General features: G+C 37.5%; 1 protein-coding gene across 2 annotated transcripts in view; it reads left to right on the top strand.

Moving 5' to 3' along the window:
- Window positions 1-2,092, top strand: part of LOC114684395 (cytochrome P450 3A13-like) — a 99,226-nt gene extending 97,134 nt beyond the window's left edge. For both annotated transcript variants that reach the window (XM_037198477.1, XM_028858959.2), the window contains exon 13: window positions 1,475-2,092. In XM_037198477.1, the coding sequence (XP_037054372.1) occupies window positions 1,475-1,570 (96 nt within the window). In that variant the 3' untranslated portion in view covers window positions 1,571-2,092. The remainder of the gene's footprint in view (window positions 1-1,474) is intronic.
- Window positions 2,093-15,277: the final 13,185 nt, after the last annotated feature.

The raw sequence follows: 15,277 nt of genomic DNA, 5'->3' as shown, positions 1-15,277 counted from the left end.
AGAAACCCTGTTTCGAAAAACCAAAAAAAAAAAAAAAAAAGAAACATGTTGAAAAGATCTCCTCTGAAGAATTTAAGAATATATTGTCATTACCTTAAATGAAGCAATACTCAACAAGTTTATTTTCATGACATTTGTATTAAATATTACTCAGTAAGTTTTCCTCATAGAAGAATATTATGTGGTCATTTTCCCTTTGGTGACTTTATGTCAGCTGTCTTCCTGCTCTGTACTTTAATTCATTTCAGTGAGTTTGTTTTGATGATAGGCAATCTGTAGGCATCTGACAATCTTTAATAAACTCTAACTACCTACAAGAAGGCATTTCTCAAACTATGAGACAACAATTGCACATTCTTCTGCTGATACTGGATTATTACTCTGTAAGAGGACCTTCTCTTTTGCAAACTGACCAGAACATCATAAAAAATTAGTAAAAGTGAGTGAAAATTCCCCTTTTAGTACCATCTTAGAATTTTAGAAGATATAGAGAGGATTAATGCCATAGTGGTAACCAAAGTCCCTCCCTATATCATGTATCAGATTGGAAAGTAAATGCATTGTGATACTATTACCATGTACCAAACTGACACATGGTGTTCTTTCTAGTTTTACAAAATGAAAATTAACTTTATATCACCTTTTAAAATGTGCTTACTATGTGTTCACAAATGTGCTTTACAAATTTCAAACTTCTAATTTTCAGTTAAAATTTAGAACAATAAAGAAGACAGCCATCATAATTTTGTCTCAGGCCTTTTACAGATAAAGTGCTCCATATGTATCTTGAAGTAGGAATAGACTGAAGTATGTTTTTTTATTGTTTATAAGAAATTCTAGAGGTTTGCTGTTTGTCTTAGTTGGGGTTTCTATTGTAATGAAAAGACACCATGACTATGGCAACTCCTACAAAGGAAAACATTTTTATTGAGGTGACACCTTACAGTTTCAGAGGATTAGTCCATTATCCTCATGACAGAGAACACAGTGGCCCGCAGGAAGACATGGTGCTGGAGAATTCTTTATATGAATACAAAGGCAACAGGAAGTTGCCTGAGACATGGGTATGGGTTGAGTATATGAGAAGTCAAGACCTACCTCCATAGTGACATACTTCATATAAATCCACATCTGCTCCAACAGGAACATACATCCTAACATTGCCACTCCCACTGGGGGTCATTGTCTGTCAAACCACCACAGTGTTAAAAGTCTTTGATTCACATATAAAGATAGATTTATTTATTTAATTAGAAAGCAATCCATATTGTTTAAGATGGTACAAAACATGCTATGTAACCAAGCAAGTTTTAACCTTGTATTTCTACTCCCCCTTACTTCTGAATGTTATGGGTCACAGCCATGAGAAAACAGAGGAAGAAACCACCATTGTTCTTAATATATTGGATCTGTCAGCCTTCTGTGTAATTGGTAATTTATTTAACTCATCAATGTATTTTTTCAACTATTTCAGATTCCCTTAATATTAGGTAAGAAAATCACTCATACTCCAGAAAAGCCAATTGTCCTGAAGATTATATCAAGAAATGGAGCCGTAAATGAAGGTTGATTTTTTTTCTCAAGTTCTGATATGTTCTTCAAAGTGTTCCTTCTAAATACCTGGATTTTAATTCGATCCTGAAGGAAACCTACATGAATATGAGTGAATTTTATCTACCAGATGTCATGACACAGTCTTCAATTATTTTTCATTGTCTCAATTTTGTGTATGGAAGGAAAATGATTATTTAGCAATCTTTATGTTCTATTATGTCAAAATTTGCCCAGTTTCCCAAAGATAGACCAATATGATTCATTGCAATGCTGAAAAATGATTTCTCATTAATATTGTCAATACTGTTTCCATTATAGAATCTTTAATTTCTCATTTATGGGTGAGAATTCCATTGACAATTATTCTTTGCACTTTGATGGATTGTCAGTTTTTTTGTTAACCACTATCCACTTCAAAAAGCAGTTCCTTTGACTATATCTGAGGGCTACATTAATATTGGTAAATGATGCAAATTTATAAGGCAGTTGGTTATTAAGATCATTTATCAGAATAATAGATCCATTCTTGTGTCTGTGAGCTCCTCTCCATGGGTCCTTGGCTAGAGAACTAAGCATGTGTTTCCTCTTATGGAATGGAGTTAAATCCAAAGAGAAAGTGGTTGGCTACCCCTATTATATTCATGCCATTATCCCATATATACACCCCTATCTTGCCATGATGGTCATTATAGGAGTTCATGAGATTCACTGCTAAGTAAGAAAAACTGTTGATTTCTTTTCCCCTAATTAATCCTTGCAAGGACCTTATAGCACTATAAAAAATTGTCATCAGGGAGAAAGTTTCCTGGTCAGTGCAATGTTGACATATACAATAACCAATGTATTTACTATCTTCTGTAATAGGATGTTTCCCTGATTTCTGCTTTGTAAACAAGAACAATGGCAGTCTTCCCGGGATGTCTTTCTGTAGGCTGTGAATGTGTTGCTCTGATAGATTGATAAATAAAACACTTATTGGCTAGTGGCTGGGCAGGAAGTATAGTATAGGCAGGATAATCAGAGAGAATGCTGGGGAGTGGAAGGCTGAGTCAGGAGACTCTGCCAGCCACCACCACCAAGAGAAGTAAGATGTAAAGATACCAGTAAGCCAGGTGGCAAGGTATAGATTTATAGAAATGGGTTAATTAGCAGGAAACCTGAGCCATTAGGCCAAAAAGTTTTAATTAATATAAGCATCTGTGTGTTTATTTGGGTTTGAGTGGCTATGGGCCCAGGCTGAACTGGAGAAAACTCCAGCTACACAGTCTCCTGTGATTGTAGGTGTTTTTCAGGACAACTCTGGTGAACAATCTGAGTGTAGATATTCTACATCTGGTAATGGGCTATTTAATAGACACCTTTGGCTTCTGAAAGGACAATAATCCTTAATGCAGGGCATGTTTTCATACGTACATGTAAAGATGATTAAAATGTAGCTTTCCATCCTGGTTTGTTTCAATTGCCCACAAACTCTATCCAGTCCTCACAAAGGTACAAACCAAAAGTAAAATGAGAGAGAGAGAGAGAGAGAGAGAGAGAGAGAGAGAGAGAGAGAGAGATAGATGACTGATCCTTGAACTAGGTTGGTCAGGCAAAACATGTCACTACCTTCTGCAAGGGGTCAGGGGGATACTCACAAACTCTATGCATTGTGGAATTTCCTGTTCAGTGAGTGCCTTTGTGGGGTCTCCTTTTTTCTCATAGCCCCTTGTCCACCATGCTACAGGGACAAAGGAAGCAGAATCCCTGAGCAGGGCTTGAATGGCTAGAGTATGATGGAAAGAACCTCTGAGAGTGCTCAATTTCCTTCCAGAGAGTGCAGGGAATATACAGGACAGGGACAGCAGCTGGGGCATCATCTAGTTGGTGTTCATAGTGTGCTTTGTTTGCATTTGAGTGGGACAGCACCCTGTCAAAGAAGGAAGAGGAAGATTAGAAAGAAAGGACAGAGGAAAGGAAGAAGAAAGAAAGGAAATGAGGAGGGAAGAAGGAAGGAAGAAGTAGAAAAAATAATTTAGTTTTTAGGAGTGATCCTATCTCAGGTATACTATATCAACATAAAACATAAAAAAAAACAGCAATGACCTCTAAGTGATAAAACTTTCATAGCCATAATTTTCCATTTATCTACTTTTGTAGAAATACTATTTCTTCCATGGTAGTACGAGAATGTTGCACCCATTCCATGTGTATTAGTTACTTTCCTATGCTGTCACAAAACACAATGCTAAAGAAAATTTATTAAAGATGTGTTTAACTGGATTTATGATTTCAGAGAGCTGGTGCCATAATGGCAGATCATTGTCATTGTTTGGGCCTCCAACCTCTATATGGTTCTCTGAAATGTCTTCCTGGATGCTACAAGGATAGGCCATTAAATTCTGGCTATAGCATTGTAACCTTTTTTTCTAGTTTAAAACCCCAAATTCATTCACATTCCTCTGAAAACAACATGGGTAGGCTTGTCACAGTAACAGCCCACTCTCTGGTAGCACAGTCCTTTTTGTTATTTTTTTTATTTCTGAGTCAAAACACCATGACCAAGGCAATATCTCAAAGAAAGCATTTAATTGGGATTATAGTTTCAGAGTATTAAAGTTTATTGTTGTTAAACAAAGGCATGCAGACAGGACATCTGCAAGCTCATATTTGGATCCAGAAGCAGGAGACTGAGAGGACACTAAAAATGACTAAACCTTTTGAAGCCTCAAAGCCTACTCCCAGTAACACAACTCATTCAACTGGCTTGCACCTCATAATCCTTCTTAAAGAGTTCAACCAAATGGAGAACAAATATTCAAACATTTGAGCCCATGGGAGTCATTTTCATTCAAATAATTAATAGATACAACTCTAGAACTCCATAGATTGTCTTCATTGAGTTTGTGCTGCCTCTATAGACAGTTTGCGTCAAAGTACCTCTTTGGGTGCCTAGTCTGGTTTCCTTTAGAATAGTGTTTTACACACTTGCCCTGCTGCTCTGTCCCTCTCAATGCACAATAGAATATAGCACAGTGAAATCCTAATTCAGACAGCTGCACTAGATCCTGCCATCCAGGAATATGGCTTGTGATTGATCAAAATAAAGTGTTGTGGTCTTGAAAAAAGAAATCTTGTAAACTGAGTTTTTAAGAACTCAAGAAAATCCTTGGGGTTTTTGGTACCACAATGACATGTCTCCACAGAAAGCCCTTACCAATGTCTGAATAATTATATATATTCTTTTATTGTATTGTAGTGAATTCATTATTTCCATGCACTCATCAAAGAAGATCTTAATTTGGTAATAGTTAAAGATAACATCTTGTGAACTGAGGAGATTTATGAGACTGAAACTGGTGGTCCTCTTTTTTTCTGCTCCTTGAGATTGACTGAGTTCATAAATGCATGAACTTGAAAAAATATTTTATTATTTTCAGTGATTCTTAAGTTGCTTTCTTGTTTGTTATGGTATATACAATTCATCTCTTTCTTTATAAAACTTTATTAAATTTGAAAATTTTATCTGTGTGGCTATGTGGTCTCCATCTCATGTCATTGCATTGAGATGGAGGTAAGAGGACAACTTTCATGAGTCATTTCATTCTTGTCTCTACATTGGCTGCACAGGTCAATTCATCTTGTCAGCCTGGGTGTCAGGTTCTTTAACCCAATGAAATATCTTTACAGCTCTATAGCTTTACTTCTGAGTAAAATAATTAAGAAAAGTCTCATTTATAAGAGTCCAAATAAGAAAGCTGATGGAATTTTCCTTTTTAAAAATGAGTTACTTCTGGAAAGATGAAGTGCACAGATATTTAAACACTAAAATGATGCTTAGGACAAGGCTTTAGGTTTACCAAGAATTGTTTTTATATTTTCAAAGTCTTGTTTGATTCAAGAAATGTCCTTCTTAAGGCTTTCATATTCCTTTGCATTGTAAATTGGATTTGAATACATTTTTCTAAGCACTCCTTCTGAAATGACTTCAAGATAATGACTGCAAAGCTAACTTTTTTCTTTGTTAATCAGTATCTTTTAATAATTCTATACAGATAAGTGAATAGTTTGTATTTTCAAAACTAAAACAACCTTAAAACATTGAAGATTGACATTGACAAAACCAGAAGATGGAAGGCTCTCAGATCAGGATTATTATTGAGAAAACTTTCCTGATACCTAAAGCCATCTACAGATTCAGTGTAATACCCACCAAAGCATGTTCAACATACGTCTTAGCAAAAATGAAACAACAATAAGAAAAAAACAATGTTCAACCTCATATGGAGGGAGACACAGACACATATACAGATAGTGTATTAGGGTTTGTTAAAAAGACACCATGACTATGGCAAAAGTTTTAAGGAAAATATTTAATTGGGATGGTTTACAGGGTTAGAGTTTCAGGCCATTTTCATCATGGTGGGTGGCATGCAGGCAGACATATGCTGGAGAAAGAGCTGAGAATCCTACATCTTGTTCTACAGGTAACAGGAAGTGGCCTGACACTGGTCATAGCTTTGGCATAGGAGACAGTGACACATTTCCTTCAACAAAACCACACCTCCTAATAATGCCACTCCCCATTAGCTTATGGAGGCCAATTACATCCAAACTAACACACATACACACAACTAAAACATTGTGAATAATAAAAGAAGTACTAGAGGTATCTATCACCATCCTAGAATTTAAGTTGAACTACAGATCTATACTAATAAAAACACCATGATTGTCATAGAAACAGACACATTGACTAATGGGATTGAACTAAAGATTTAGACATAAGTCCACACTTCCATGAACATCTCATTTCTAAAAAAAAAAAGAATTCACACTGGAGCAGAAAGAGCATTTTATTTTCATCAGTGGTGTTCATCAAACTGCTCGATTCCATGTAGAAGAATGCAAGCAGATTTGTGTTTAAGACCCTCCAAAACTCCACTGAAAGTGAATCAAACAACCCAACTTTAGGCCAGACACAGTGAATCTGATAAAATAGAAAATGTGGAATAGATTTGAACTCATTAGCACTGAAAGTATTTTCTAATAAGTAATTGAATAGTACAAGCACTAAGACCAATGATTAAAAAAATGGGACCTCATGAGCTCAAAATATTCTGTACGGCAAAGCACACCAGTACCCATATAAAGAGGCACTCTACATATTCAGATAACATCTTTATAAAATACACATCTGGTAGTAGGTTAGTATCTAGGATATATGTAGAACTTTAAAAAATGAAAAGTAAGACAACAAACACACCAATTTTAAAAATTGGTATAGAGTAAACAGAAAGTTCTCAAAAGATAAAACACAAATAGCTAACAAACATCTGATGAAATGTATGACATCTTTCAATATCAGGGAAATGCAAATTCAAGTATTTTGAGATTTTATGTTATACCAGTCACAATGCACAATGACAAAGTTCAATAAAACAAAGAGCAGCACATGCTAGTGAGAATGTGAGGAGAGAGGAATATTTATTTAATGCTAATGGGAGTGCTAATTAGTGTGACTATGGAAATCAGTGTGGTGGTCCCTGAGGAAGCTGCCATTTGATATACTCTAAAATCCAGCTATACCACCAGTGATTTTATACCAAAATGACTACATCATACTACAGAGATACTTGCTTTTCCTTGTGCTTTGCTAAACTATTTGCTATTCAAAATATCAGAAATTGGAAATATCCTAGATGATCATCAAATAATGAGTGGATAACAAAAATACGGTATTTTTACACAGTGAAATATCATACAACAGTTAAGAAAAATGAAATTTACAGGTAAATAGATGGAGCTAAAAAAAAACCCAAGTGAAGAAACACAGACCACAAAAGACAAATATTTTTGGTTTATTTGAGGATGTCATCTGTGAAGTCTTTGAAATGAGTGCTGTAATCTGAATAGCCTCAGAGGTTAAGCACCTACTATGCAGAGTGAAAGAAAGGATCTCCCAAGGAAGGGGAAATATAACATTGTTAAAGAGAGACAGAGGGTAGATTAGAATAGGAGAGTTATGTGGGGAGATAAATGTAAAACTAACTTTCAGAATACAAGTTAAAAAGCAATAGATTTGGATAATCTGTAAAATATGAGTCATTAGACTATGCGAGTCTATGTATGATGCTAGAATTCCAGTCATTCTTTTGTTGATAGCTTTAGTCCCTACCCCACCACAGGAGGCCAGGATCCCCAAAAGATAGGATCCAACTGAGTGCTGGCCCCACCTGAACTGGCCCCTGTCCCAGAGAGAACACACTGACTGGTCCCATGCCATCCCAGCTCTCCTATCAGATGGTTACACCCCTCAGGGCACCTCCCCTCCCCACTATGCTGTCTGCTCAGACGGTACCAGAGCCAGACCCTCTCTTAAAACTGCTAGAGGCCCCTAACAAGTCCTAAATGCTTCTAAACCAAACATCACCCATTCCTGTTGGCTATGCCTTGACACTAAGACCCCCTACTATGAGGCAATAGCTGCCATGAGAAATGATGCTGAACCTGTCCAACCTTCTCAGTGCTGTTGACAGAAGAAAGGAGAGGGCAGGCTTACTCTACAGTCTCTTGTGGAAATGGGACTCTGCCTAGGAACCGTGGCTGCCTCTAACTAGCCACTATATAATTAGTCAATTCAGAGCTTCCCACAGATATCTCCTTCCCCTGGAGGATGGTGGTGGGCATGCTCCTGCAGGTTGGCCCCCTGTGTCCATTGGCAGGTATTGAGTCAGACAAAAGACTTTTGCATATTGATATGTTTGGTTCCAAAAATAATCTATCATCAAGAAAAAGACATATACCAAAGGCTAGAGTGGAACCAGGCTTGACTAATAAGACAGCCCATGACAACCTTCATGTTAGGTGTCCTCCTAAGTTATTGCTAACCTACAAGCCTTGCTGTCTTCTGTTGCTAAAGTGGTGTTACAAAACAAATGTGGGTTGGAACTCATATTCTTACAGCAAGAGGGACTATGTGCAGCTCTTGGAGAAGAACGTTGTTTCTGTGTTGACCATATAGGATGATAAAGAGTCTTTGGCAAAGATCAGAGAGGGGTTGGCAAAATGTAAATGGGAAAAAGAACAAACACAGAGCTGGTGGTCACTGTTCAACTCATTCTCATGATTGAAAATCCGATTTCCACCTTGTTGGGTCCTATACTGATGTAGTATGGAAATTTTACCAAAAGCAATTTAGAGATTCAATGCAATCCCCATCAAAATACCAACACAATTCTTCACAGATCTGCAAAGAATAATACTCAACGTCATATGGAAAAACAAAAAACCCAGGATAGCCAAAAATCCTGTACAATAAAACAACCTCTGGAGGCATCACGATCTCTGACATCAAGCTCTACTATAGAGCTACAGTAATAAAAACAGCTTGGTATTGGCATAAAAACCGACATGTGGACCAATGGAATCGAATTGAAGACCCTGACATTAACCCGCACACCTATGAACATATAATTTTTGACAAAGAAGCCAAAAGTATACAATGGAAAAAAGAAAGCATCTTCAGCAAATGGTGCTGGCATAACTGGATATCAATATGTAGAAGGCTGCAAATAGATCCATATCTGTCACCTTGCACAAAACGTCAAAGAGGATCAAAGACCTCAACATAAATCCAGCTACTCTGAACCTGCTAGAAGAGAAAGTAGGAAGTAGTCTTGAATGCATCGGCATAGGAGATCACTTCCTAAATATAATACCAGTAGCACAGACACTGAGAGAAACAATCAATCAATGGGACCTCTTGAAACTGAGAAGCTTTTGTAGAGCAAAGGATGCGGTCAACAAGGCAAAGCGACAGCCTACAGAATGGGAAAAGATCTTCACCAACCCCACATGTGACAGAGAACTGATATCCAGAATATATAAGGAACTCAAGAAATTAGACATCAAAATGACCAACAGTCCAATTAAGAAATGGGCTATAGAACTAAACAGAGAATTCTCAACAGAGGAAACTCAAATGGCTGAAAGACATTCAAGGAATTGCTCAACATCCCTGATCATCAGGGAAATGCAAATCAAAACAACTCTGAGATACCACCTTATGCCTGTCAGAATGGCTAAGATCAAAAACACTGAAGACACCTTATGCTGGAGAGGATGTGGAACTAGGGGAACTCTACTCCACTGCTGGTGGGAATGCAATCTTGTACAACTACTTTGGAAATTAATATGGCGCTTTCATAGAAAATTGGGAATCAATCTCCCACAAGACCCAGATATACCACTCTGGCATATACCCAAGGAATGCTCAATCATACCACAAGAGTACTTGATCAGCTATGTTCATATCAGCATTGTTTGTAATAGCCAAAACCGAGAAACAACCTAGATGCCCTTCAACTGAAGAACGGATAAATGAAATGTGGCACATATACACAATGGAATACTACTCACCAGAGAAAAACAATGACATCATGAGATTTGCAGTCAAATGCATGGATCTAGAAAATATCATCCTGAGTGAGGTAACCCAGACTCAGAAAGACAAATATGTTATGTACTCACTCATAGGAGGATACTAGACATGGAACAAGGACAACTGGACTGCTACTCACATCACCAGGGAGGCTACCTGAAAAACAGGACCCCAAGAAAGACACGGGGATTGCCCAATGACAGAGAAATGGCTGAGATCTACATGAACAACCTGGACATGAGTGGGAGTAATGAAGGGTGAGGGTCGAGGGAATGAGAGCCTGTGGGAGTGGGAGATCCCAGCTGGATCAAGAACAGAGAGGGAGAACAAGGAATAGGAGTCCATAGTAAATGAAGACCACATGAGAAAATTAAGAAAAAAAGTGCTAGAAAGTCCCACAGAAATCCACAAAGATGCCCCCACAATAGATTGCTGGCAATGGTCGAGAGACAGCTGGAATTGACCTACTCTTGTGATGGGATGGCCAAATACCCTGATAGTCATGCCAGAAACCCCCTCCAACAACTGAGGGATCTGGATGCAGAGATCCACAGCTAGGCCCCAGTTGGAGCTCCAGGAGTCTAATTAGCGAGAAAGAGAAGGGTTTATATGAGCAAGAATTGTTGAGACCAAGATTGGATAAAGCACAGGGACAAATAGCCAAACGAATGGAAAGACATGAACTATGAACCAAAGGCTGAGGGGCCCCCAACTGGATCAGGCCCTCTGAATAGGTGAGACATTTGATTGGCTTGATCTGTTTGGGAGGCATCTAGGCAGTGGTACCGGGTCCTGTGCTCATTGAATGAGTTGGCTGTTTGAAACCTGGGGCTTATGCAGGGACACTTGGCTCAGTCTGGGTGGAGGGGACTGGACCTGCCTGGACTGAGTCTACCAGGTTGATCTCAATCCTCGGGGGAGGATCTGCCCTGGAGGAGGTGGGAATGGGGGATGGGCTGGGGGAAAGGGAGGGGGCAGGAGGGGGGAGAACAAGGGAATCTGTGGCTGATATGTAGAACTGAATGGTACTGTTAAAATAAAATAAAAGGAAAAAGAAAAACAAAAACATAAAAAGACTCTTTGCTTTTGTATTGGATCTGTTCTTTGGGTGTCTTTGGGGTTCCAGACTCTGGGAACACCATGTGGATCCCAGGATCAAACTCAGGTTGTCAGGCTTGGCAGCAAGTGCCTTCATCTCCTGAAGCGTCCCATCAGCCTCTTTCCTGTTTGTTTGTTTGTTGCTTTTTAATTCAGGTCTTAAATATACACGATTTAGATTCTGAATTGAAGTCCTTCAAACAAGAAGCTTCTCAAGTTTAGTCTCAATGGAAATTATTATCTTTACATATTTTCTTAGGCTATTACTAAATGCTCTGTCTCCATTTAACTAATTGTGAAATCAATGAGTTTCTGCAGAAAAAACTAAATATTTTATCATTTGCTTTGGTGATTTGGACTGAACTGATAAACACAAATCTAAGGGTATTTATGATCTGTTCATCTAAACCAGCAGTTCTTAACCTGTGTGTCTTAGCCTACAGGGATCACATGTCAGACATTCTGCACATCAGTAATTAGTTATGTCTTAATCAACAGAGAAATAACCATTATGGTCGGTTTTCAGTGTGAGGTGCACTTAATGCAAAGATTCACAGATCAAAGGGGGAGTTGGTCTCTTTCTTTCATATCTGGGAGTTTAACACATGCTGGTTTCGGAATTCTGAGTGTTGAAAATGTTCAGGCAGTCTGCTATATGACTGGACCCAGGAGCAAAAGTGAGGCATTCTCATGTTCCCAAATATATATCAAATAAAATTGGTATCCTGAACCAATAAGATAGGGAATTTGTAATGAGATTATGCAAGAAAAACACAAACATTGTGACTCTGTTAAGTGTCAGCCCATGGGAAAAAGAGGACAGAAATTTCTCATGACTAGGTTCTTTAAAATCCATTAACTTGCCAGTGATGGTGGTCCATGCTTTTATTCCCAGCACATTGGAAGCAGAGTCAGGTAGATCTCTGTGAGTTCAAGGCCAGGACTACAAAGCAAGTTTCAGGACAGCTAGAGCTGTTATATGGAGAAGCTCTGTCTCAAAACAAAACAAAACAATACAAAAAAACCCAATCATGAGTTTTTTTTTAAGACAAGTTCTCTTAATGAACATGAAGTTCATCATTTCAGAAGGACTAGATGACCAATAAGCCCCCAGGTTTTGTGTCTATCTCTACCTTTGTGCTTCAAACATAGCAAATGCCTTACCCACTGATCAATCTCCTCAGCCTCCATTTTCTCAGCTGTAAGTTTTACTGTAGGGTGGATCTGGAAGTGCTTGGATGAGATTATAAAGACGGATTGATAAAGTAGAAGGATGAGCAAGAAGGCATTTACAACATATCTTTTACTGTAAGTGGGGTGTCTAGTGAAATACAGTTCCTCATGTTGTGATGGCCACCAACCATAAAATTATTTTCCTTGCTACTTCATAACTATAATTTTGCTATTGTTGTGAATCAGTGTAAATATGCAATGTGGTCTATTTTTGAGGATCTTGTAAAATTCACCAGTTCATTTATACCCTCACTTTTTAAATAAGGAGATTTTTAAAATTAACTCTCTTAATCATATATCTTCTTGTTTCAGATCTGTTCTATTTACTGCTTTCATCATGGTATATAACTTTGTCTAGAAATTCACATTTCTTTTCTCAAATTTTGAAATAAGTAAAATAATGTTTTTCATATTTTCTTCCTAAATCTCTGGATTTTATGTTCCTGGATCCTCATGATGTCATTGCCATCTCAGTTTATCAATTTGGGCATCTTCACTTTCCTTTGGTGGCTTTGTCTCAGGGTTTATTAATGATGTCTATCCATTCAAAGAACTTACTACTTCATTGATTCTTTGTATTATTTTTCCCCAATTATATTTCCTTAATTTTTGTCTTCCTCTTAATTATCTGTCTCTTTTTTCCCTACTGATTTGGTGTTTGGTATGGTTTTTTTCCTGAGGCCTATGTTATATCATTAAGGTATTTATTTCAGGCATGTGCGACTTCTAAATGTAGGAACTTAGATGTATAAATATCCTTCTTAGACCCCTTTCACAGCATACCACAATTTTCTAAGTTTTCTCATTTATTTTTTTATTTTTATATCATGTATATGGATGTTTTATCTTCATTTATGTCCTGTGCACCACATGCATGCACTGGCCACAGAACTTGGAGTTACAGATGAGTGTAAGCATCCATGTGTGTGCTGGTACTTGAACACAGGTTGTCTGCAAGAACAGTTAGTACTCTTAAACTCTGTGTATATGTGTTATTTTTTAAAGATTTATCAGCACTAACATTCTAAAAACTCAACACAGGTCCCCTGTAAGCAAATAACAAGTGCTTGCTCTTAATCCTTAAGCCATGTCTCCATTCCTTATATGGGTCAATGTCCAAAACTATCATGAATTGAAACAGTGATGCCTACTTCTTTTTAGTTCCTTCCTCAGGAAGAAAAATGTTTTTCAGTCCTTTCATTTTAAGGAGAGCCTGTCTTTTATGACAACACACTTTTCTCTGATGCAAGATTGTTCCTGTACTCATTAATTGCAAGGTATGTATGTGTGTGTGTGTGTGTGTGTGTGTGTGTGTGTGTGTGTATGTGTGTGTTGTTCACATGTGTTTGTGTTGTGTTTGGGGAGAGGGTGCATGTACATAATTAGTTGGCATGCATTTGGATGCCCAAGGTTAGTATCAAGATTTTCCTTGAATCATTCCTTACTTTATCCATTGAGGTAGAGTCTGTCAGTTGAACTGAGAACTTGCTTTTACAGTGAAATCTAACTAGATAATTTGCTCTGAAGATGCCCAGTCTTCACTTTTTAAGTTGAATTATTGATGAGCTGTCAACATCTGAACACCTGGATAGTACTTTATGAATCCACCTCCCTAGCCTTTTTCCTGCCTTTTCATCCATTTTACAAGTATGTATGCTTAATTTTTAATTTTATTTGCTCTCATTTTATGTGAATGGGTGTTATGCCTGCATATACATCTGTATACCACTTGTACTTCTGATATCCATGGAGTGCAGGAAGATTATTGGAACCCCTGGAAATGGAGTTACAGATTGTTATGAGCTGCCATGTGCATCCTGGAAATAGAACTTGGGTTCACTGGAAATGGAGCCAATGCTCTTAACCAGTGAGCCAACTTTGTAGCCCCTGGTCTGTCCTAGATTGGGAAATTTATAAAATAACTAATAATAATAATAATAATAATAATAATAATAATAATAATAATAGGTGTTGTTGAAAGTTGCATAATTCTTTTGTGGATTTTGATTGGTATTTTCCTACTTTTCATTTGCTTAACTTTCATGCATGTGTAGTTTATTCTGTCCTGTGACCTAACGGATGTGAATACATTGTGAGTTCATCCAATGTAATGGGTACCTTCCAGACTTATGTAATTGTAGCTTAGTGGGTATGAATTCATTTTTATGGAATGATTTCCTTTCTCTCTGTATTATGACAGAAAATCATTATTTGGTATAATAACCTAGTTTCCTAGTGTCTTTCCAAAATTGGAATACACAATCCCAAATTTTTCTGGATTAAAATTTTCCCTTGAGAATTTTGCTCTTCTCCGGAGTGTTAGTGCATACCTTTAATCCCAGCACTTGGGAGTCAGAAGCACGCTCTGTAAGTTTAAGGGTAGATTGATCCACATAGTGAGTTCCAGGCAAGTGAGGATTATATAATGACATTTCTCCCTCAAAATAAAGGGGGAAATGGAAGGATGGCTCGAAGATAAGAGCACTTGTTGCATTTTCAGAGGACCCTGGATTGGTTCCCAACACCCACATGGGTACAAGCCCAGTCCAGCTCTCTACTCATTGGATTATTCTAATTTTGACATCTTGTCTTCAAGCTGAAAGTCTGCCCTGATACATTTTATTGGCAAGGCTTTCCACAAAGCCCTTTATTACACTGAATGTGTTCCCTTCAAGCATTTCAGTATGCTCTTCACTGAATTCCCCTTTCACGTTTGCTTAACTCACTTTCTGTTTTTCATTTAACTATTTCTTTGTGTCATCATGTAATTTATTGGGGAGTTAATTTTCTTCTTTAATTATGTTAGCAACACTTATAATCATTAATTTGAGGTCTTTGGTATTTCATCTAATCCATTCTGATTGGAGGTCATTTTGGGGAATGGATAATTATGAGAGTGTTTGTAATATTTGTTTCTCCTGTTATCTTTTTTTAAAATCTGATTTTCTAGTGATGAAATGGCTTTGTTTT

This window comes from Peromyscus leucopus, chromosome 23 (assembly GCF_004664715.2).
Source record: "Peromyscus leucopus breed LL Stock chromosome 23, UCI_PerLeu_2.1, whole genome shotgun sequence".
In the NCBI taxonomy this organism is placed as follows: domain Eukaryota; kingdom Metazoa; phylum Chordata; class Mammalia; order Rodentia; family Cricetidae; genus Peromyscus; species Peromyscus leucopus.
The sequence above is the reverse complement of the archived record's forward strand: the minus strand, read 5'-3'. Positions and strand labels throughout refer to the sequence as shown.